The sequence below is a fragment of the Panthera uncia genome (assembly GCF_023721935.1).
Source record: "Panthera uncia isolate 11264 chromosome C1 unlocalized genomic scaffold, Puncia_PCG_1.0 HiC_scaffold_4, whole genome shotgun sequence".
Lineage (NCBI taxonomy): Eukaryota > Metazoa > Chordata > Mammalia > Carnivora > Felidae > Panthera > Panthera uncia.
In genome coordinates this window covers 5,840,598-5,865,862 of record NW_026057585.1, presented here as the reverse complement: position 1 = coordinate 5,865,862, position 25,265 = coordinate 5,840,598, and the positions used below count along the sequence as shown (strand labels likewise).

Sequence of the window (25,265 nt, the reverse complement as noted above, 5' to 3'; positions counted from 1 at the left end):
CACTTGGTTTCAAAGATTTTAAAGCTGAATATATGAGATAGACACACATTACAAAGAATAAACTTTGTAACAGGATGGAACGAAACAAGCAGTCCAACAGACGTCTAAAATTCTATCAATCAAGTGTGCTCAGAGGAGGACTGGCGGGGGTGTGGATAGTGGGAGTGGAGTGGAGGCAAGATCCAGACATGCAGAATTAACTGTTCTCTTCTTTGAACCACAAAGATTAGTACAAGGCTTCACCCACTTACTGCCAGTGTTTGCTTCTACTCAGACCACATGACAGAGAATATGGCTTATTTGTCTCTGTATTTCCAGCCAATCCCTAGGGTAGATCCTGATACTGAGTAACGATGTGTTCAATGAACTCTGAAAAAAATCTTTTTCGAATTGGAATTCAGGTGCACAAAACAAAATTAATTAGCCTTGGTTCAAATCACTCTCATCATGGGTACACACATGGTTCTCTTTAAAAAACTGCTTATCTAATTACTTATGTTTAATGAAGTAATAAGTACTCTGAAACCTCCTGGCCAAAACAAAAGCAGGCACTCTCACAATAATCTATATCTAATCACATGGTCACTCCCCTCCAATTCTGGCCCCTGCCCCCTCTCCCCAACCCCCACCCCCCCATAACCAGTGTCTGGAATCACACGTTCATCATTTTCTTGCTTTCCTTTTTATATCTTTTTTTTGTTCATTTGTATGTATTCCTAAAAAGTTTTTTGGAAAAAGCTTACCATTCTGTATGTAGTCTCTTGGGTCTTGTTTGACCTACTGGACTGCTAAGATTCATCTGTATCATTGGTGATTGGAATGATTGTTCTTCATTCACCTTGATTACCATGTAAATTGTAGTTGTACTACATGAAAACGACGCTTTTTTTTCATCTACTCTCCTACTGGTGGGTGCCCGGACTGTTCCCAGGTTTGTGCTCCTGTGCACAGTGCTACGATCAACTTATTTTACATGTTTCCTGGTATATGTGTGCGTGCTTTCTCTTGGGTGGCTACTTAAGGGTTGAAGTGCTAGGTTACAGGTATATTCAGTTTTGGGAGGTAAGGCCAGATCCCTTTTCCATTGTGCTTCTACAAGCAATGGATACGACTTCCTGGGAACCCATGTCCTCAGCACGTGGTATTGGCAGATGTTTTAACGTTTGCCAGTCAGGTTTGAAAGGGTATCTCTTTCTCTGGTCACTAATGATGCTGAGAACCTGTTCATATTTATTGGACATGTCTTCTGTGAGATGCCTGTTCATATTGTTTTTCTAGAGGGCTATTTGTTCTTTTCTCACTCACCTGTAGGAATTTTTTGTATAATTCTTGATCCTAGTCATTTGCCAGTTATGTTTACCGTGAACACTCCCATTCTGTAACTTGTTTTTCACTTTAAGATTCACTGCTCCATCTGCCAGAACTCTTAATTTTAAGAGAGTCAAAACTATTTTTTCTTTTACAGTCAATTCCTTTTATATCTTGTCTAAGAAACCTGTCCTTTCTCCAAGGTATAAAAGACACTATCCTACAACTTGTTCCATGAGCTTTAATTAAAAAAAAAATTTAAGTCCTCAATCCATCTAAAATTGACTTTAGTCCATGGTGTGAATCCTGATATGGTATAAACTCTAAAATGTTGTTAACCTTGATCTGTGATTAACAGTTTGAGATCCTAGAATAGATTTTGGCTGGCAAAATCTATACGAGCATATTCATGGGGAGAAGGTTTATAGCTTACATGTGATTCTTTATGAAGGCCTTATGATTCAAAAAGGTTTAGTTTCTAAGCCTGAGACAAATTCCAATGCAACAACTCAGGACTGCAATCTTCAGCTGGTTTCTTCTTTATTCTAATCAAGTCTCCTCCCTTCCCACTACGGATCATAGAAGTTTAATTTGATTATCTAGTCAACTTTCTTTTCCTTTAAACAAGAATTTGGAAGAAGAGAATAAAAGCAAAAGATGTTAGCTTTATCTCCTCAGCTAACATGTTTGTTTCCCTCAACTATTAAAAAAATATTTTAGGAGCGCCTGGGTGGCTCAGTAGGTTGAGCGTCTGACTTCAGCTCAGGTCATGATCTCGCCGCTGGTGAGTTGGAGCCCCGCGTCGGGCTCTGCGCTGACAGCTTGGAGCTTGAAGCCTGCTTCATATTCTAAGTCTCCCTCTCTCTCTTCTCTGGTCCTCCCCTGCTCATGCTGTCTCTGTCTCTCAAAAATAAGCATTAAAAAAATTTCAAAAAAATTTTAAAACTTCCATTATATCTCTTATAAACTGCACCTCATTTTTTGCTATAGTTTCTGCACTTTTTTTCAATAAAGACATACAATTTTTTACCCCAATCCAATAATCAAAACAAATGCTAAAAGGAAAGTATCAACTTAAAACAGTTTCTTGTTTTCTTAGAGCTTATTCCAGGTAAACGGATTTCTATTACCTGCTGGGTAAATTGCAATAATCACAGGTAAACAGTCACACAAAATATGGCAACATGGCAGCGAAGGGAGCCACTACAGCGCTCTGAAGGCAGAAATACTGAGTGGACAGATTCTCAACAGGCTGCAATCAACTAAGGCTGGATGCCGTCCTCACAAAGCTAACAGAAGGCAATTTCTTCCAGTTAATCAATTACCATCCACATGCATAACCACAGGTTGAATGATGAAGAAAAGATACGCTAAATTATTCTTAAAAGACTAATGGCTAACATATTTGTGTGTAACCAATAGCCCAGGGAGAATGTTGGCTTTGGAATCAACATAAGCTTTCCTGACCTGATGGAACTGCCCCACGCTGGACTTGGTTAGGACCCCTGTCACATACTCATTGGACCCTGTAGTTTAAATAAATTGTTCATACAATACTTAGTTTAACATTTCTCTCCTCTGCAAGACCCGAAGCTCCATGAAGCTGCCACTGTATCTGTCTCGCATGTCACTATTATGTTTTCAGCATGACACCTAGCACATTAGTAAGGGCTCAGAAAATACTTAACAGTGAAGGAGATGAAGTTTTTATTCCGGAAAATGACTTAAGAGTTGTTGGCAATTGGATCTTAAGCCAAGCGAGGAACACTAACGGAAAAAGAAAAAGTTACTGTAATATAATTTTAAGAGTTTTAAAGCTGTATTTTTGAAAAAGAATATCTAGGTTGCTTCCTAATTTTTGTAAGTAAGCCAACTTCTATCTTACGATATACCCAAATCACTGTCACGACTGGATAGAAAACCTAGATATATTAGTAAAGAATTAGGCAACATGCCTAATTTTTTCAGATGTTAAAAAGAATTACCACACAGAGGTAATGATGTGGCGAGGTAGTGCTGGGCAAACAATGATCTGACTCTATAAAGACAATCCATGGGACCTTAGTGTTGTTACTGATGGAAGAATTGAAAGCTTTCAAAAAGAGATTGATAACTAAAGACCTACTTCCTCAGAGATTAAAAAAGAAAAAAAAAAAATCACTCGATCAACCCGATCAACCCACATAATGAACAGAAACCAGACCTGTTATGTGTAAATAAAGCCTTATTTAGACAAAATAAGAGAAATAAACAAACTGAGAAAAACCACAGCCTGAAATCTTAAAACATTCAGCACGTAGCAGAGTAACACTCAGTTATGTTATGAACTCGTAGACAAGGAGTCATCAAATCTCAAACCTTTTGGTCTCAGGACCCTTTGATGTTTATGTCAGTTATCTCTACCAACATTTACCACGTTAGAAATAAAAACGGAAATGTTAAAAGTGATTATTTGTAAATCTAAAAACAACGAAAACCTTTACGTGAACATTAAGCGACTTTACACGACAAAAACTATGTTTTGGGAGAAGGGTTAATACTCCTCGTTTTGGCAAATCTCTTTAGGTTCTGCTGGATTCTCACATCTGCTTCTGCATTTAATCTACTGCAATGTCACACAGTAAGTAGCCTCTGGGAAACTCCACTGAACGGTGGGAGGAGGAGGAGGACAAGGGCAAATAGTCTGAGTAGCATCACAAAACTGGTTTTGGTCTCTTGGGCTCCCTGAAAGGGTCTCTGGTTCCTTGCCCACCCTTCTGGGCCTCTGTTATTACTCCCAAGTATCCTGCAGCATAGCTATGAGACTCAACCTTGTTTGTAATCATCACAGACGCTGGGCACTTAAATGGAAATCTGACAACGTTTTGATTCAGACGTAGCTTATCACTCAAGAGCACAGTGTGACAGAGGCACCTCTCCCGTTTCTCAGTGCAGGCTTTGGGAGCCACAGGCTGTGTTTTGTTGACTACACGGTCACAGCCTGACCACTGCTCAGAACACACCCTGACACCTGAAGACCATGTGGCTCACTCATGAATTTTAAAACAGAGGGACTACCTTAATTATCTCTGGCTACTTCAATGTCTAGAATGTTATCTTGTACAGTGTAAATATTCAACATTTTCTGAACTGAATGGAAACTATCAACTGTGTAACAAATGTGAATCTCAAGATCAAGGCCCTCTACCAACAAGGACAGTGCTTTCCATGCTGTATTCATATTCCTTCTGAGAAGCTATCCCTTTGCCGAGGACTCCTTTCCAGAAAGGAGTGAAGAGGTTTTAATGCTGACTTGAACTAGTCACTGAACTAATCATTAAGTGAAACAAATCTCATTAAAGAGAGAAAGAGACACATGCAGACAAGTATCCAGTCCAAACACAAACTTCAAAATTTCCAGATTATCTATACTACTCATGGTGAAATGAAAAAGGTATGAGGGGTGCACGTGTGTGTAGAAGAGAAAGACAGAGAACAGGTTGACTGATTTGAGAAAAGTGGCTGCAATGCAGTTCTTTGAATATGAATACAAAAAATCTCTAGTCCTTTGCCAACGTGTCTGAAGTTGGTTTGCGTAAGTGGGCTGAAGAAGGTGGCGGAGAAGGGAGATGTGCCGTACTCGCCACTCGGAAGGCTCTTTCTCAGTGAGCTGTGACTCTGGGCGAGCCAGTCTTGGGGATCATTTACCCTCTAGAAAGGGGTCAGACTACATCAGTGATTTAGGACGTGGAAGAATCACTTATGAAACTTTAGAAACTTTCCACAGAGGTTCCGATGCAGGAAGTTTGGTGTGGGGCATACACATTTTTAGCAAGCAGCCCGGGTGATGATAATGCTTACAGACCATGTGTTCCACTTTGGAAAACTGTATCAGACGATTACCAACATTCCTTTTGACTACGGGTATTAATTCACGAGAAACCACAAACCAGTGGTTCTTGAAGTGTGGTCCACAGTCTTGACGCTTTTCAGGGGGTTTCCAAAGTCAAAACCGTTCTCATCATACTGAAACATCATTTGCCTCTTTCACTGTGTTCACATTTGCACCCATGGCGGAAAAACAACTGTTAAGTCAAACTACTGGTGCCTTATGATGAACCATGGCGGAGGCCCCAGATTGTACTAGCAGTCACTACGCTCTTCCATTGCCAAAATTCCCAGAGAACCAAAAAAAAAAAAAAAAAAAAAAAAGAAAAAGAAAAAAGCCAGTTTTATTTAAGAATGTCTTTGATGAGGAAGTAAAAATTATTATTTTATTAAATCAACCCTTGGGAACACATCTTTTTAATTTTAATGTAGCACAGAATGGGAAGAACACTTCTACATACCGAAGTATGAGGTTGTCTTGAAGAAAAGCACTGTGTGACTTAGAAGCTGAACTAGTTGCTTTTTTTTCATGGAACACTGTTTTTCTTCAAATAATGACTGGCAGACAAACTGTGGTTATTCAACATGAGTATTTGGCAGATGTTTTCTCAAAAATGAATAAAGTGACCCTGTCGTTTCCAGAAAAACAACCAACGGTATTTCTTGCCAATGATAAAACTTGAGATTTAAAATGCACATATAATTTTGGAAAATTCGTCTCTATCACCAGAAGCTTAGAGCTCCTAATACTTAACGACTTTTCTGATGAGGTCAGTGGCAATATTAACAAATATAATTTCTTCATATTGGGTACTGAAATCTGTCAATATTTAGAAGATCCGAATAATTCAGTGAATTGTGTTTTCCAACAGAAAATGTGATACATTCATGCTATAAATTCCTATTATAAAACCAATTCAAAGAGGACAGAACAAAACATTTTAATATATCAGAATATAAAAATTCATGGATATGCTTTGAGATTCCCTATTACCACTAAACTGTAAGAAACTACTATTTATCGAGTTATGTTGTAATAGCAGAAAATACCATAAATTATTTGAAAAGGCTATTAACATATGCCTCTCCTTCCCAATTATGTATCTGAGTGGGGCTGGATTTTCTTCATACACTTCACCCAAAACAACTTATTGCAACAGTCTGAATGCTGATATGAGAATCCAGCTGTCTTCTATTAAGCCAAACATTAAAACATTTGCAAAAATGTAAAACAGTGCCATTTCTTCTATTTTTTTTAGTTATTTTTCATAAAAACACAACGGATTATTTTGAAATAAATTAATGATTTCTCATATGATAAATACTGGTAGACACAAACCACGTAAACAAAAGCTCTCTGGGGTCCTTAACAATTTTTAAGAGTGCAAAGGGGACCTAAGACAAAACAGTTTAAACACTGCCTTCAACCAAAAAAAGGTACCCAGATCTAGTAGTGCATGAATCACCATGTGAAAAAGTTCAAAATATATACAGATGCCAAAGTCCCAGTCATGTGAGGGACAACCCCATCACTGTATTTAAAGAAAAATGTTTGCCAGTTGATTCTTACACGTGCAAATTTAGAAACCACTGAAACTATCATTTGCTGGCCGCTGCTTGTGGAAAAGCTGTTCATTGGTGCCCCCTAGTGGCAAATTTGCTTTGTTTCTAAAAATAAAATCAGAATAAAATGAAGACCAGAAAATCACCAGATACAAAGTTCTAATTTTGTAAGGGACTCCAGAGGTCATCCAGTCCACTCCCACTTACAGATGGAGACTGACAACAACCACACATCACTACAAGATACCGTGATAGAGGCTATATTTTGCTTAAGTACAGGTGTGAAAAAGCATACAGGAGAGGCCATCTATTCCAGACTTCCCTTCCACCTATTCTGGCTTATCTCCAGGGAGATAAATTTCCAGAGGCAATAACTTTTAAGCTGAAACCTGGAGAATGGGCAGGAATTGAAGGATGAGAGTATTCTGGTCAAAAGGGATGGCAAGTACCAAAGCTAAAAGATAAAATAGACCAGGATTTGCTCAGTACTGAAGAGAACAACAGTGATAGATTTTAAGAGCTTGCTAAGTACCAGGTGCTCACAACAATCCTATGAGATGTTAACCTCTCAACCAACCCTATAAGGTAATGCTGATATGAACTATAATTTACCATTTTTCTTTCCTGTAAAAGTGCCTGAAAAGCAGCTAGTTTTCCAAAGACTGTTAATCCTTGGAAAAGCTTACCCAGAAGCACATAAGCTGCTTTTCTCTATGCTTGAAAAAGGACTTATTCAGAATTGCTTTAGAAGACACCTGAAAGAAATGGAATGGCTTTTAAGGTCCCTGGGATAAATCAGGGAGAAATAAAGTGTTTTTAAATGTAACGAAACTATAGATTACACTTTAGTTATAAATACAACAAAGTTAAGTAAAATCTTTGTTAACTCTGCCTTTCCCTTCCCCTAGTTGCTACTTTTAGAACTTCACCCAGAGGCACCACAACTATAGTAGAAAGAGTGGGGGCTCAGAAATCTGATGTGCATCTGAACACTGGCTTCGCTACATTTTAACTGTCACCACTGAGAAGTTAACTTTGATTTTCTGCATCTACCAAATATAGGGACAACATCTTCCTCACCGGATTGTCATGAAAAATAGACTAGAATACATTATATGTTGATCACTTGGCAGCTGTAAGGTCCTTTCTTATTCCTCAAGTCCTTCCATGTCTATCAGTCCAAAGGGGTTCGCCTTACTTTCTCTGATGCTGCTTCTGCAGGGCTGCCTCTGATAACTGGCCCTGAAGGATCAGTCTTCTCTGCTTATCAATATCTCCTTCCATTCGAGCAAAAGCATGAGAGCCGATGAAAGAGAGATCTACTCCCAAGCCTTCAGCCTCCTCTTCTTGGTTGTCTGTAACAAAAATACTATCAATAGAGAGCGTAGGACAACACCCAACTATAAATGCTACAGACCGTGAATGCCTAAGAGGGAGGACTGTGAGGTAATCAAAAACACTGGGGTTAAGGGTATTTTTTTTTTTTTCTTGAGAATCAAACTGAAATCAGATTTAGGCATTTAACGAACTGAAATAACGCAAGAAACCCCCTGTCCCTGTGTGACAGAAGTTTTAGGAATACCAAGGTGACCTAGGTGTCACTTCAGGAAGGAAAGAGTAGAACCTAATGATAAGCAAAAAGAAGTAATTATACAGAATGCAGGTTGAAAGATGGACTGTCACACCACATCTGACAAAACAAATAAAAAAGAACAAATGTTTGGGATCATTTATCCAGAACTGCTTAAGGAGGGAGCACGTGGTTAGCGGACAGAGAAACTGGAGTCCTTTTGTTCGATAAGCCCCAATGACAGACGGCTGGAGCGGGACTGCAGGACCCACATTCACTAGGATAACGTTTCATTCTAATTTAGCATCCTGTTTTTCTCTACTGGTCATGCCTATGTAATCATTCCGACCTGTCAGAGTTCTAGTTTTCACTACGAATTAATAAATTAACTTTCCAATTTACCCATATGATCATTTTGTTTGGCTAGATGTCAGTACTTCGGGAATGGATCATCTCTTAATGTGCTCCTCACTGCCTTCCCAGATTTATTAAAAAAAAAAAAAAAAAAAAAATGTCTTTAAAGAAAGGAAAAAAAAAAAAATGCCTTGGACCGTGGGGAGCTTCCCAAGGTGATGCCACTACTTGAAGCCCAGCCAGGTGGGCCACCTCAATGGGACTTCCTTACCTCTACTTCACTGCTCTTCAAATTGTGACAGGTCAATAGCTCAGACAGTGTGCTTTTATGAACAAATACCCACGAATGAATCAAGTAAGCTGATTTTACATCTATTTTAACAGACTGAACATTCTAATTGAAAAGATTTATGAGCACTAAGGCCTACATCTTTGAGGCAATCAAGCACTCTTTGTGAATGGCTGACACAAGGAACCCTTTGTCTAACGAGTTGGCCTAATCTGCTGCCCAGCATTACGATCTCGAATTGGGTTTGCTATTCATTACTCCTTGTCATACAAAATGTATTTACCCACTTAGGAAAAACTATATTCTTTAGTGGTGGTCCTAAGCATGAGAATTCCAAATAACTCTGGGCGTATCCTAAAGTACACAGGCAGCCCTCCAGCAAAGCTTGGTTCAGACATTTCCTGGTGGTAAACCACTTACAATTCCTCCACTGGAGTTAAGGCTGCGTACTGGTGATAAAAAGGAGATGAGCAGCCTTCTACAGATTTCTACCTTGATGCTCATTTACAAGTGTTCACAGCAGGAATCTCACAGTAATTCCTAGACTGCTGAATTTTCAGATCAAGTTCTAGCACTGAAGCATGTAAGGCATGCCTCCACCGAAGGGAGTTATGGCCTTCACCATGTCCCCGTGAAGACCAGTGCAAGCTGTCAGCACAGATTCAGAAGGGCTCTCACCCTACCGTGCTCTGCCACTGCTCCAAACTACATGAGTATATAACTTAAAGAAACCAAAAGAGTGATAACAGCATTCTTGTTTCAATATTTAATATTAGGTCTGGCTTTTAGAGGACATATTGTTGAAGCTGTTGACAATTTCAGATGATTGTGTACTTCAGGAAGGTGAAAATGTTGTTATACCCAACTCTGGATCTCTACTGCCTAACAAACTTGATGTTTTGTGTGTGTGTGTGTGTGTGTGTGTGTGTGTGTGTATAAACATACATTCTTTTTTAGGTTAAAGACTACACTTGGGGGTGCGTGGGCGGCTCAGTAGGTCAAGCGCCTGAATCTTGGTTTGGGCTCAGGTCGTGACCTCACGGTTCCTGAGACTGAGGTCCACATTGGGCTCCATGCTGACAGCATGGGGCCTGCTCGGGGTTCGTTCATTCTCTCTCTCTCTCTCTCTCCCTCTCCCTCTCCCTCTCCCTTTCCCTCTCTCCCTCTCCACCTCTTCCCTGCTTGCATGCACACACACTCTCTCAAAATAAATAAACTTAAAAAAAAAAAAAAGTAAATTTTAACAAGAATAAAACTCTAAAAACATTTAAGGTGGTCTTGATCTTAATGACACTCATAGAGAGCCCCCAAAGGCAGGCTAAACCATCTCCTTCTTGGTGGTGTTCATCAGTCCCTGACAGAAGAGGGAAATTAAGAAAGGCAGAACTCACCCTCCGGGGCACCAGGTTTTTCACTTATTCTAATCTGTCGTTCAGGTACCACAGGCTCCCCTTCTGCATTTCCAATATCTGCAGGTAGGTATGGCAACGATCGACATTCCTCCTTTAATGACCTTGGGAAGTACAGAGGTAGCAGCTTTTGGTAAGTAGCCTGTGTCAGAAAAGCAAGACATTCTGTGAAAAATAACAAAGTAACGAAGCAGCCATCAGGCGTCAGCAATGCATTGTGCTGTTCCAGTCACTGTGAAGACAGCTCCCACCAAGAATAAAGGCCTTTCCACTTCTAAGATCGACTAGAGCCGTCTGGGACCCTCCATCAGTTCTTATGTAAAAGGTCAGGATATTGTTAGATGGTCAAGTTAAGCCTGACTCCCATCCTGGCAACTTCAGGTCACTGAACCTGGAATGCGGAAGCGCTGCCACTCCTGTCCTACGGTCATCTGCCCCTCCCTTGGAATATCATATTTTTCTTTAACGACAATTTCAGCTTTATCACCTCCCATGGGAAGTATTTCCTAACCCTGTGCAAGCTAGAGTTCTGTGTTCCTGTCCATTCCATACTTCCATTAGTGCACTTATCACGATGATCAAAAACTCTGAACTGTCTGTCCCCACCAATACACAACGGACTGCTTGAGGACACCGACCCCGACTTCTTCACTGGTGTATTCCCATCTAGTGTAATAAACTTGTACGCCAGACACTCAATGAAAGATCACTGACAGAACGAATGAATAGGTAACCAAGTGAAATAAGAGACAGCAAACAAGCAAATGTGTCTCGTTTTAGCAAATTCGAAAGTATTTATATATCATGCATATAGCTATTAACACTTTCAGCGGGTATTTCACAGGAATTAACTCATTCACCACAAAACTTCTGTGATATAACTGCTATTAGTACTCCCATTTTATCAAAGAACAGAGAGGTTAAGTAACTTGCCCAAGGACACATAACCGCAAAATAATATAAGCTGGATTGGAGAGCACACTAAAACTAAATAAAACTTAATAAGAGTTAAAGCGAAGACCTAATTTTCTAAAACGGCTCCAAATTAGACTGCAACATACTAACCCCAACTACATACAACAAAACATAACCCTCCAACTTAATCAATGCCAGTCACTAGGCTAGGCTGCCACCTGTTTCCAGGTGAGGCAGACATCAAAGCTTTTCCAGCACAGTAGCGGTTTTCCAGTTACGCTGCCCAGGCACCCAGTACTTGGGTTATAAGGTGATGCCTCAAGATATTTTAAGAGCTAGTACAGGGAGCAAAGCAGAACAACTCCACCTTGTGGGACTTCACTAAGTGAAAACAGTCTTAGCAATGAAAAACATGAACAAATGCTCCTTTCTGATTTATTTTTAGTTTCTAACACGGATTTTTTTCAACAAATGATACCAAACACATACACTGATACCTAGGATTTGCCTGCTAGCAATTCAGCAAATAGATAATGATGACACAAAGGCAAACACTAGTAAAAGTAAGATTTAAACAAGGCAACATAATTAGCAAGATACCTCTTCAAGTTCAGAGACAGCAAATACTACTTTTTCAATGGTCTCCCCATGAATCTCCAGGAATCTCCTTACAGTGCCTAAGGAAAAGAATAAATTATTCAACAAATAATGACTTGTGTGAAGAAAATTCAAACAAACTCTTCAAAGTTTTATTTTTGTAATACATCACTCCTCATTTCAGTAGGTCTCTGCTCAATGACACCTTATCAGTGACGCCTGCCCAGACCACTATAATTAAAAATCCTTCTCTGGGGTGCCTGGGTGACTCAGTCAGTTGAGCGTCTGACTCTTGATTTCGGCTCAGGTCATGATCCCAGGGTCATGGGATCAAGCCCCACGTTGGGCTCAACACTGGGCGTGGAGCCCGCTTAAGATTCTCTCTCTCTCTCTCTCTCTCTCTGCCCCTCTCCTCCGCTCACACGTGCTCTAAAATAAAAAAATAAAATTCCTTCTCTGATTTACTTTCCTCCAGAATAAATATTATAGACATCTTGTGGAATCTGTTTATTTTACATCTTCTCTGTCCTCCCTGCCCCATCTGCTAGAATGTAAATACCCCAACAGCAAGAGCTTTATTTTATTTACTGCTTTATTGTCAATGTCTAGAACAATGCCCAGCCATAGAAGATGCTGACTCCAGACAATTCATCCTTATCCAGTATATTTTTATTCCCTGGGGCCTCTCACTCTCTGCCTAGAATGATCTAGCCTAAGCATCTCTGTATTCATTCAGTTACAGTATTCAATGACCTACTCAGCCTTGCATCCCTATCAAAATCTCATTAAACCAAAGGTGATTTTTTTTCTTAGTTTCTACATTATTCTGATTCTTCTCTATCAATTTCCTATCAATGAAACCTAAAGGCCTTTTTCTCAGTCCTTACCTCACTAAAGATTTCTCTAGCTTTAGTTTTAAATGCCCATGCTCTACCTTTTAAAAATGCTATTTTCCAGGGTTCTGACCTCCATATTTATTTTCTTGATATATATATTCTCTTACCTCACCAATTTGCTGGCTAGGCACCGATGTAAATACTCAGACTCTCAGATCTTTATATACTGTTTTCTGAATGCAAGAGCTCAATTGCCTACTGCCTACAGGGCTTATCTGCTTAGATCACCCAGAGACCTCAAACTGGTGAGGACTAGACTTGACCTCCATCTTTCCCCCAAATCTGTTCCTTTACCTGTATTCTTTATTCCATACCATAGCAACATCCAATCCTTCCTTCATTTTCTTTAAAAAAAATTTTTTTTAAATGTTTATTTACTTTTGAGAGAGTGAGAGAGAAACAGAGAGACAGACAGAGAGAGAGGCAGATGAAGAATCTGAAGCAGGCTCCAGGCTGTCAGCACAGAGACTGATGCAATGCTTGAACTCCAGGACAGCGAGATCATGACCTGAGCCCAAGTCGGATGCTTAACCGACTGAGCCACCCAGCACCCCATTCCTTCACCCTGCATTCAATGGGTTATCATGTCCTTTAAATTCTACTGCTGACAGAAAGTTTCAAACATCCACTCCTTCTTTCTTCCAGCTGCTCTTAGGATCTTAATGCTTACGAGCCTTTGGCAGTAAGCTCTTAATTGTGTGCTTATTTTTCTCTTTTCCAGGTCTACATATTCAGCACTGCCCGAGTTATCTTCCTTACCCTGTCACCCTCCTTACTCAATAATCCTGGGGCTCTGCACTGCTTATAGGTTAGGATCCAAGTCCCAGCATGGTTCTTCACACTTGGATCTCAACTGGCCACTCCCTCACCCCCTGGCTTTAGTCCTGTTTCCCATCATTCCTCCCACACACCTTATGTTTTGGGCAAATTGGCTTCTTTGCTGTACTCAGAACGCTTCACTTAACTTTTACACGACCCTGCCTCTGCCTCCATGGCTACCTTTGACTAGGTATCCTTCATTCACCATGGCCTTCTCTTAGTGAACTCCTACCCATTTGTCAAGACCCTGTCCAAAGCCACCTGGTTTGTACAGAACTCCATCCTTTCTTGTGCTCCTCTTACAACCTGAATAACCCTCCATTTGTGAACTTCTCCTAGCATTTTATGGCTGGATGGTGAGCTTTCTGAAGGCCAAGTATATCTTACATTAATATTACGAGAACCTAGCACATCTTAAAGATGTGGCAAGCAATCATTCAAAAGTAGCCAGCACCTGAATTAACATTTTATAGCTCTGGTTATCAACATATTGCCTGCCTTGTTTGCTACTGTATCTTGAGAACATAACAGCAGACCCATTTGCTGAAGGACTATTCATTATTCTCCCTCTATAAGGTGATAAATTTATTTTTCATTTCTCTTTCTATTCTGCCTTAACAATTTTTTTAAAATGAACTTTCAGAAAGGGATTTTCTTCTCTTTGACTCCAAGTTTTAATTAATGTTCACATATAGTGGTTTCCCAGCATACAACTGTAGGATTTCCACTAGAAGACAAAATGCAATGCCAGATAGTAACTAAAACTGAATTCCCTCAGCAGAATTCATTAAGAAAAGTAATTTTGCAAAAAAGGATTAAAAAAAAAAAAAAAAGAAGAGTGATGTCATGGCTACAAGGATTTAGTACCAACAGCCAATTCAAACCGTTTCCTTCCAAGTTTCATCTCTGCACTATTCTTTGCAGCCAACCAGGACGTCATGCACCTCACTTTTAGTGAAAACCCTTTAACTGGTGAGAATGACATCTGGGGCATTAAAATTCCCAACAGGGAAACACAGTAAGAACAAACAGCGTCATCTTTTTTTTCTCACCACTGTATCCTCTCCTGTATAGCACAGGGCCTAGCACGCAGTCGCTCAAAGTTTTGTTGAATGAATAAATAACCCGATGAATTGATTTTAATGCAGATGTTTCTTTGGGCTTCTAATGCAGAAGAACTGAACTGCACGTGAACCCAGGGAAAAACGATAAATAGTCTTGATACATCTATCAAGAGGACATTTACCTAGGTTTCAAATGAAATAAAGTTTCGTAATATTTTAAAGAGTTTGGTACTAAAGACTTAGAGTTACATTATTAGATTTGTTCTTGGTCTGTACATGCTGTGAAAGTCCATCTGTATTTTTTTTAATAAAATGCTACAGTTTTGCTATTAGATTTAAGGTACAGTAAGTCTAACAGGCCTTGTAAAAGTTGACTTGCCCATCTTTAAGTTTTCCATTTCCTTTGTGCTAAATAAGTAAATTCTTAGAAACTGCCTCATCGAAGTCCCTTAAACCAACTATTGACCTTCATCTGCTCTTACTACAATTCCTGCTCAAAGTTGACACCTCTAGAGTACTGTACCAAGTGATTTATCAAGCAGTTTTTCTGGGGCCACAGAGCCAGTGAGACTGGTAGAACTGGGATCAAAAGCCAGTCTTCTTGACTCCCTTTTCAGAGCCTTTTCTACAAAATGTTGCTGCCTTTTTAAATTCTAACGCCTGAGTGGCTCACTCGGTTGAGCGTCCAACTTTGGCTCAGGTCATGATCTTGCAGTCTGTGAGTTTGAGCCCCACATCGGACTCTGTGCTGACAGCTCAGAGCCTGGAGCCTGCTTCAGATTCTGTGTCTCCCTCTCTCTCTGTCCCTCCCCCGCTTGCACTCTGTCTCAAAAATAAATGAACATTAAAAAAAATAAGTTCTAACTTATATGATTACTTTAATAAGAAACGGAGACATATAAAAAGACATAGCTCAAGGTATGGGATGATAAGGCAAGGACTAAGAGGAATCAGAGAATGTCAAGACCTGCCAAAAGCTTAGCCAGGAAGAATTACATAAAGGCAGGAACTTTGCTTTGGTAAGGCACCATTCAGAATGCATGCAGAGTAGTGATAACATAGGAGCTTCCCACTGAAGCAGTTCTAACTCAAGCATAATTGAATTATTTAGTATAATAAACAGGTTACTGGACTTGGGAGTCATCAGTATGCATAACCTTAAGAACATGATAAATTTCTGAGCCTCTTTATTTGTAAAAAGGACACCATATTCCCTAAAACACAGGGTTGTTGAGGGAATTTCTATATCCCTTTTTAAAATACATACTTTTTAAAAAAGTTCTTTAAAGATTTGAGAGAGAGAGAGAGAAAGGGAGACAGAGAAAAAGATTTGAGAGAGAGGGAAAGGGAGACACAATCTGAAGCAGGTTCCACACTGTCAGGACAGGGCCCAATGTGGGGCTCAAACTCACAAACCGTGAGATCATGACCTGAGCTGAAATCAAGAGTTGGATGCTCAACGGACTGAGCCACCCAGGTTCCCCCAAAATACCTATTTCTTAAGCAAGTACCATATGTAAACCATTCTTGACCTATGGAAACATTAGAAATGCAAAGATGAAAAGATAAGAGCTCTGCTCCTCAAGAAACTCAGTCTAATATAATATATATAAAGTATAAAATATGTAAATTTACTACAAAATCCTTGAGCAGTCAATCTTCATTTTAAAAATAGTTAATTGTTAAATAAGACTACTTATGTACTCACCCTAAATTCTAGGCTATCTAATAATAATTTTATACATTTGAGTATCTCTAGTATATCGTTGAGAAGACTTTCAGCTCCTTGTCTTTAAATTCTAGAGATACAAGGGTTCTTAAAGATCATCTTATACAGTTTTCCTCCTCAATGAGGAATAGCTGCAACAAATGGTCATTTAGCCTCTGCGTGCACATTCCCAGCGACAAGAAGTTCACTTAGAACACCCGCCTATTACAGTGAGTCCTATCTCAAGTGGGACCGAATCTCCTTCCTTCTGACACAGTCTTGGACCTGTTCTCTACTGCTGGAGGTCTTACCTACAAGCCTTCCTAGAAATCTGTGAACTCCCTGAAATTGTACACAAATTTCCTGTGTATGTATGTCCTCTGGGGAAAGGGGTCCACAGCTTTCTTCCATCAGATGCTCGGAGTAGTTTATGATGGCTCCCCAAGAGGCTCAGAACCCCTGCTCTAAAAATGCAGCACAGAATAAGTTCACGAGACTCCTTCAGATGTTAAAGATGGGCACCATATATGCTAAAAGCATCATCTTCTTTAGGAGAAACACCTGTTTCTCCTGTTTCAAACTGTTGGCTCTCCAGTTTGTCAGTGTCTCATAAGATAGGACACCCAGAACTATATACAAACGTCTAGATGTGGTCTGAAGCTGCATATAATACAGTGAGATCATGGAATCTCTCGAGCCGAACACCTCGTTTTTATATCACATATATGACATTCTGTCTCATAATGATCAAGCTTGGTCTTTTTTAAACCTCAATGCAAGGATTTATACTCAAATGACACATGTGGAAGCTGCTATTTCAACTGCAAAGTGCTACATAAACACTGTATCATGAAATCTGTTTTGACATCATTGCTGCAATGTTACAATTATTCTGAATCATGATGCAAAAACCCAATGCGCTGACCATACTTCTCAGCTTGGTATCATTTGCAAATTTCGTAAGCAAGCCTGCAAGCCTTTATTCAAGCGGAGAAAAATGTCAGCCTGGAAAAGTAAATTGAGCTCAGCAACTTATCAATACAAAGCCCTCCAGGATGCCATGATTAGCTAATCAACAAATCTTCTTTGGCTGTAACTATTTAACTAGTGATAACAGAAAAATCTGTAAGGCTCAATTTATGTGCTGCAACCCAATCCTATTTATGAAGTCCTTGATGTGGGCACAGCGTCGCCAATGTTACTTACGAAGTGCTATGTGTGTTGCATCCTCTAAAGGATAACCTCGTTTTGCAGAATTGATGACACAGAATCCCACAGATGACATTGACTGCTCTCTGCGGACAGAAAACACAAAGCACCAATATTCATAACACATACATATGTAATTAATTTAAAAATGCAGCTCAACTTCTCCTTCCCTACCTCCTCAACAAATCTAGTGTAACAATTAACCCAGTTACGCTATTTAATATTTATATTAATATTATAATTGTACCACTCGGGGGGAATATAGTTCAAGCAAAGATTGAGTAAAATGGGAACAGGTTAAATTCTTAAGTCACCCAAATCCATTTCTCTTATCCTGCTAAATTTGCGAAGATAATTAATTTTGTCTTCAGAATCCTCTTACGTGATTTAAATCCCTCAAAATTTGATTTCCACAGCCAGGTTTCATTTTGAAACCGGGGCCTTTGACAGTGTATGGCATGGTGCATCCAGGAGGTGAATAAGCCGTACTTTGCCAGCTGAAGCACGTTTCTGTAGCAGCTGTACAGGGAGCTCTCAGCAGCGGTGCGATAGCGGCTCTTGTACTTAGGTCCCACTGTGTGAATGATGAACCGGGCAGCTAGATTAAATCCTTTCGTCAATTTTGCTTCACCTGTCCGGCAACCTGGGAACAATGGAGCATGCTTAAGTCATGGAGGTGTTGGGGAGAAAAAAAGTCAACAAAATAAGGCATAAAACAGAGAAGTAATAAGAACTTCATTGAGAAATTTCAATTAAAAATATGGATTGAACACAAACACTGATCTCTGTTGTCAAAATGACAGTGAAGCAATACAATAGGTATAAAAACAGAGACAGAGAGAATGGGAGAGAACATCAAGCAGATAAGCATCATCAAAATTCTGGAAGGCAGAAGGCCTGGAAATAACTGATTCAGCAAGCAGAGAAACCTAACCAGAGGTCGCCGATTGGAAGCAAGCTGGTCGTATGGAAAGGCGGTGCTGGATTCAAGACAGACTGCCTGGATTCAAATCTCGGGTCTACCATTTTCCTTCTGTGCTACCTGGGCAGCTGCCTGGCCTCTCCAGGCCTCAATTTCCCGTTTAGTGGGAATACTACTGGTACTCACTTCACAGGATGAAATTAGTTAATACATGCAAAGTACACACACGCGTTACCTACCATTCTTGTTGTTACTACGGAACACTAGGAAGGCTCAAGACTTGGAGGCCCATGTACTTCTAAAGGCTATGATGTGAAGTGGGACTAAAAAGAGGAGGCGGAGTTAAGTTTGCATAAGAAGAGTCAAATCTGCAACAACCCCTTCCCAGCCAGCACAGCAAGGGGATGATTTCTTGACCATCACAGCAGCAGGAACATTTACTCTGGAGATGCTGCGCTGGAGAGTGTCTGGACTGCAGAACCCCAGGCGCAGCTGAGAAGAGGGGATGTAGCTAAGGTGTTACACTCTACAGTGCAAACTTTAGCCCTCTGCTCCTAACTCGTGTCCAAAACACAGATGCCCACGCTTACACCCCTTCCAGGAAACTAAGAGGCCCAAACCGAAGGACTCGCAGACTGTGACAACTAAGGGAAGTTCCCCAACCAAACAACAGGGCTCCTGCTCATCACCTGTGGCTAGACCCGCCAAGCAGTAACTCTTGCCCGTGCACACGGAGCTTCCCTTCGCCTTCTCACTTCCTCCATCATAAATACAGCTGACACTCAAGGATCACTAGGAAGTGAGCCAAGCCTCTGACCAAAGGGGGTCAAAACGATGCTCAAACAAGAGAGAATGCAACCACTGTCAGATAGGTAAGAGAAGATACGGTACCTCAGAAACAAAGCCAGAATGTTATAAGATGTTATAAAAAAAAATATTCAGAGAAGAGGAAGAAACAAAGCACTTCTATAACTGTTACAGCCAAACGAAAAACATGTTATCGGGAATGACAACAGATACATTAAAGCCAAAGTTAAGGAAAGCTTCCGGAAAATAAAAAGCTAGAAAATAAGACATGAAAAATTGGGAGGATTAAACAAGGAGGTACAAAATCCAATAGAATTTCTTCAAAGAGAGAACAGAGAATACAGAGGGAAGGAAATTATGAAAGAAATAAAACAAATTTTCCAGAACCGAAAGATAAGAGTTTCTAGCTCACAGAATACCCAAACCACATCAAGGTGGAGAAACTGAGAATACCAGAGAGATGAGATCATAGTTTCCAGAGAAGAAAACACTATCACACAAAGAATCAAGAACAAGAATAGCATCTGAGTTTTCAAGAGCAATAATAAAAACAGAAAACAATGGACCAATGCCTTCAAAACCTGGAAGAGGATTACTAGCTTAAAATTTCATTGTCAGCCAAACTCCCAATTAAGTATGAAGGTGGAAGGTCTCAGTAATTTTGCCCCCACCCATCCTTCTCAGAAATCTCTGGTAGATTTATCCACAAAAATGAAGGAATACATCAAAGAAGAGAAGGGCATGAGAGATCCAGAAAATGGGAGGATTCACTGAATAGAAAAAAGGATTTCCTAGGATAATAACTATACAGCAGGCATAGAGAACAACCTAGAGAGGAAAGAGGACGGTGGATTTCAGGAGGCACCTTGTCAAGAAGAAAATGGAGTTGAAAGATAACCAAGAGTTTTTGACTTTACTGAGAGGTTTATAGTCGTATTTAAAAGTTTGAGATTGAATCAGCGATAGTTAGAATATTAAATAATCAAATCAATAACTCAGAGGAAAATAGCTGTACAAAAAGAATTCAAATCCGTTTTGTAATAAGCAGCGAGCAATATTTATACAGTCACAATGTTAAGGCTGAATGTTGATTTAATAAAAATTTGACAGACCAATTGGGGAAGGGGGTGAAGGGGGAAGAAAATGTGAATGTTTTTTTTTTTTTTTTTGTATAGTTAAAAGCAGGGAGTGGATAAGAGTTTAATCTTTAATTTCCACAATAGGAAGTCAAGAGAGAATGAAAAAAATCAATACAGTAGTTGTAGCATATTATTTGGAAATAGCAGTAAAATAAGGAATTTAAAGGTTTGAAAGTATATGCCCCTGAAGAAAGGGAAGGGAAAGGCAAAGAACTGTTGCTTTCCTTTATATATTTCGATGTAAGATTCTTTGACTTTTAAAACCACATATACATTGATCAATGAAAAGCCGTAAGCACGAACTGATACTCAAAAAAGAGAAAGGGGAAAAAAACATCATTTGGCACCATTTGAGGCAGCTCAAATTGGTTTAATAACCAATTCTTAGTTTGAAAAATGGTAATTAAAAGAATTAAGCATTTATGCTGCCCTCTAATAGAAACTAATTCAGAGTAACCACATGACAGTTATTGGGGAAAGGCTCTACTTTAGAGGAATGTGAGCTAGTAACCAAGGATATGATGATAGGTTTTAGAAAAATACAACTTCACAATCTTTTGTTAAAATTAACTAATTAATTAATTTTTGAGAGAGTGCAAGCAGGGGAGGGGCAGGCAGAGGGGGACAGAAAGGGACAGAGGATCTGAAGTGGGCTCTATGTTGACAGGCTGACAGCAGCGAGCCCCATGTGGGGCTTGAACCCACAAACTGCAAGATCACATCCTGAGCTGAAATCAGACACTCAACCGACTGGGCCACCCAGGCGCCCCTACAACTTCACAATCTTAATGAAATTACTGACTCAGATAAGGACTATAAATGTTGCTAAAACCATTATGTGAACGTATGACAGGGTCCTGGGTATTCACAGAACTTAAATAACTCCATATTGACTACTGAGGGTAAAACAACTGTACAAATGGAAGAATCAAGCTGTCATCACTCTAAGCCAGAGAGCCATCTTAGTGTCAGTAATGGTCCACTAACAGGTCAATCAGATTTTATACGTCTCCCAATATGATATACTAAGTACACAATACAACATCACCTATGAAATCCTTTAGCCAAATCTGATTCAATTAGATACAACTTCCAGGTTATAGGAAATACAAGGGATAAAGCGACAGACCAAACGGTACCTCAGGGTAAGCAGATAAACCCAGAAGGTGAGACATCTTGGAAGACATGTTGGCCTACTTTACTCAACAAGTGTCATAAAAAGGGAATGGAGTTGGATGAAAACAAAATCTTTAAAGATACAACAATTAGATGTAATGTGTGACCCTAGATTGGATATTGCTTTGGACAAACTAGCTGCAAAGGGCATTTCTGGGTCAACTGGAAAGTTAAAACTATGGTTTGGGTATTAGATGAACAGCCAAAAGGTAGAATTCATTTGCTGAAGAAAGCAGACTGCAGAACAGTATGTGTATAATTATCTTAAGATATGCACTGTATACATATAATTATTTTGGTAACAAAATATTTAAGAATGTATGCGTATGCCCACATACACATAAAGATCCGGAAGAATATGCGCTACAGTACGAGTACTGGTGATCTCTGTGTGGTGAAAATGTTAAGTTTTCATTTATTTCATAGCTTGTGTGCATATACTTCCTACAATTTACATTTACTGCTTCTGTAACTAGAAAGCAATTATTTGAAAGGTGTAATATATATTAAAAAAAAAAAAAAGCAAGTAAGGAAATATGTATTGGGGCAGTTGGCAGAATCAGTCCTGAAGATCTCTGAAGACAGACTACAGACACAGAAAAGAATTTTAAGTGTTCAGGATACTCTGGTTTTGGGAATCCCACCTTTTCCTTAATAATTGTTAACCAAAATGCAGAACTCTGGAGACTAGACTCATGCTAATAATAAGCACACCGTTCCCAACCTTCCACTTGTTCTTTCTAGCCCAGATTTCTTCTAACCCAAAGCCTAAATCCTGACATCATTATGAACAGTTAAAACACAACCCTGAAAGTATTTTTAATTCCTGCAGAACAAATGCAAATTTCTTGAGTAAGTTCAAGTTCACTCCAGCCGAAACTCTGTCCAGCATGCCTTTTACCCCTCCGCTAAGGAGCGCTGCTGGTACGATAACCTGAATATCGGAGCAGTAAAGATTAGTTAGGACTTTTCAACTTCACTTACTTCTCTCCAAATGCTAACATCCACAGTAAGAAACACAAAAGTTGTTTTAATCCTTATAGCAAAGACTCCTATTCATAAGAGAACAGAGCAATCAAAAAACTCAGTGCGTGTACTCCCATCCTAGCAAATGTGCACATTAAGTACCAAGTGACAGAACATTTAAGTAGCAAAACTACACAGTGGTCCTGATTGCAGGAGAAAGTATTTTCCTTCTCTTTTGCACATGGAGACGCATAAGCTCTACACTGGAGAATGTTCTGTGTGTGCCTGAGAAAAATTTGCACTCTGGTGCTGTTAGATGGACTATTCTGGGTATGCCTATTACATTCATTTGACCCCATAGTGTAATTCAGGCCCGCTGTTTCCTTACTAATTTTGTCTGGATGATCCATCCAGTGTTGAAAGTGGTATACTGTGGTCCCTGCTACTGTATGGCTATTTCTCCATTTAGATCTTTCTTTTTTAAATTTTTTTTTTTTTTTTTTTTAGTATTTATTTTTGAGACAGAGAGAGACAGAGCATGAACGGGGGAGGGGCAGAGAGAGAGGGAGACACAGAATCCGAAGCAGGCTCCAGGCTCTGAGCTGTCAGCACAGAGCCCGATGTGGGGCTTGAACTCACGGACCGTGAGATCATGACCCGAGCCGAAGTCGGACGCTTAACCGACTGAGCCACCCAGGCACCCCAACCATTTAGGTCTTTTAATATTTGCCTTAAATATTTAAGAGCTTCTACGTTGGGTGCATACGTATTTACAACTGCTACATCCCTTTGATGAACTGACCCCTTTTTCATCATACAGTGACCTTCTCGGTCTCTTGTAACCAATTCTGACTGGAAGTCTATTTTATCTGGCAGAAGTACAGCCACTCTTGTTCTCTTTTAGTTTCCATTTGCACAGAGTATCTTTTACCATCCCTGCACTTTCAGCCTACACGTATCATTAAAGCTAAAGTGAATCTCTTGTAGACACTATACTGCTGGGTCTTGTTTTTTTATCCACCAACCACTCTGTGTCCTTTGATTGGAGAACTTAGTCCTTTTATGCTTAAAGTAATTGCGGCTAGGTAAGGAATTACTATTGCCATTTTGTTAATTGTTTCCTGAGGTTTTTTTAAGTTCCTCTTTTTCCTCTCTTGCTGTCTTGCTTTGTGATTTATTTTTCTTACTGGTATGCTTTAATTCCTTTCTCTTTATCTTCTGTGTATCTATTAGAGGTTTCTTTTCTTCACGAATATCACGAGGCTTACGTAAAACATCTTATAGATATAACAGTCTATTTTAAGCTGTTAACAAGTTACCCTCCTCTATGATGCTACTGGTAGCTACTGGTAACTACTGTTAGTGTTTTCAATAAAAATAAGACATCATCACTGCTGAGTCTAGTTACTTAACATCCCAGGGAGTTTGTAGTCATTCATCTGCTACTTAAAGGGTGCCTCCACTCCTCTGGGTACAGGGACACAGGGACCAAGGAGACATACAGTTCCTGTCCTCATGGAGGTCAAAGTTTAATGTGAACCCCATCATCATATAAACAATTTATAAAATTACTATTGTCATAAGAGCACAAAAGAAAAGCACCACAGGCTGAGAGCACATATCATGGGGAAATTGGCAAATTCTGAAGTAAATGCAAGGAAGAGAATAAGCAAAGACTTAAGAAGAATTAAGAACTGAAAGAGCAAAGTACATGCAAAATTGAACAAGAGCTAAACGATCAGTTTGGTTCAAGTACGGTAAGGGAGGGAGAAAGGGACATGGAAGGAGCCCGGAGGCAAGTGCCTGAGATCTTGTAAGTCCTTGGACACCAGCTCAAGGAGTTTGTGTTTTAAATGTCACGGGAGGTCACTACACGGTTCAAAGCAGGGAAGCAGTAAGAAGCGATTTACAATTTAAAAAGCAAATGCTTACTGTATGTGGCAAATAGATTTAGGTAAAGAATGAATGAATGTAGGGAGACCAGTTGAAAGGGAAGCTCCAGTCAGGGAATGATGGTAAGACAGGCTAGGTTGGAGGCAGTGGTGATAAAGAGACTCAAGATATATTTATGGCTTGATGACAGCCTTTATGTGGGGGATAATGAGGAGAAAGCGTTAACCCTAAAGTTTTCTGCGTGAAAAATGGGAGAGAACGACGATGCCATTTTACTGATAGCAAACACTTTCTTATATAATAAGGGTTGTCAAACTGGGCTTCCCCATCCTGAATTTGGAGAATTCAGGTTTTAAACTTACTGCAAGACGTTTATATTCACCCTTGTCAGTGTTTTCATTTTTTGGCTCATGGTTCCAGTCGGCTCAGAATATTTAAAACTCTTTGGTCATCCAACACCTCCTATTAACTTCTCTCAACTTTCTATCATCTACAAATTTGGGGAGTCATGCTTTGCAATCATTTATGAAGCTGTTACTGAAAATGTAAAAAGGGGAGAGGATTAAGTATCCAGCCTGCAGTGCATCATTAATAATCTTTCCTCGGGTTTGCAGAGACGCATCAAACAATTGGGGCCTGTAACTAACAGCAGCAGCAACACTAAACACTAGAATGTACTTTGAACTTTCATTTACTTTTCATGATACTGTTTCTATCCCCAAATACTCGCTGAGCTCTTGTGATGTGTCAGGAACTGAGGTAGAGACTATCATCACCATGCCACTTTAGAGAGT

At 39.7% G+C, this 25,265-nt stretch overlaps 1 protein-coding gene across 2 annotated transcripts in view; it reads right to left on the bottom strand.

Moving 5' to 3' along the window:
* The window catches only part of GDAP2 (ganglioside induced differentiation associated protein 2), a 62,882-nt gene that overhangs the window by 26,152 nt on the left and 11,465 nt on the right, over positions 1 to 25,265 (bottom strand). For both annotated transcript variants that reach the window (XM_049616490.1, XM_049616491.1), the window contains exons 4-8: positions 18,058 to 18,211; positions 17,566 to 17,654; positions 11,876 to 11,952; positions 10,343 to 10,502; positions 7,937 to 8,093 (exon numbers count right to left, since the gene is read on the bottom strand). In XM_049616490.1, coding sequence (XP_049472447.1) covers positions 7,937 to 8,093; positions 10,343 to 10,502; positions 11,876 to 11,952; positions 17,566 to 17,654; positions 18,058 to 18,211 — 637 coding nt within the window. The remainder of the gene's footprint in view (positions 1 to 7,936; positions 8,094 to 10,342; positions 10,503 to 11,875; positions 11,953 to 17,565; positions 17,655 to 18,057; positions 18,212 to 25,265) is intronic.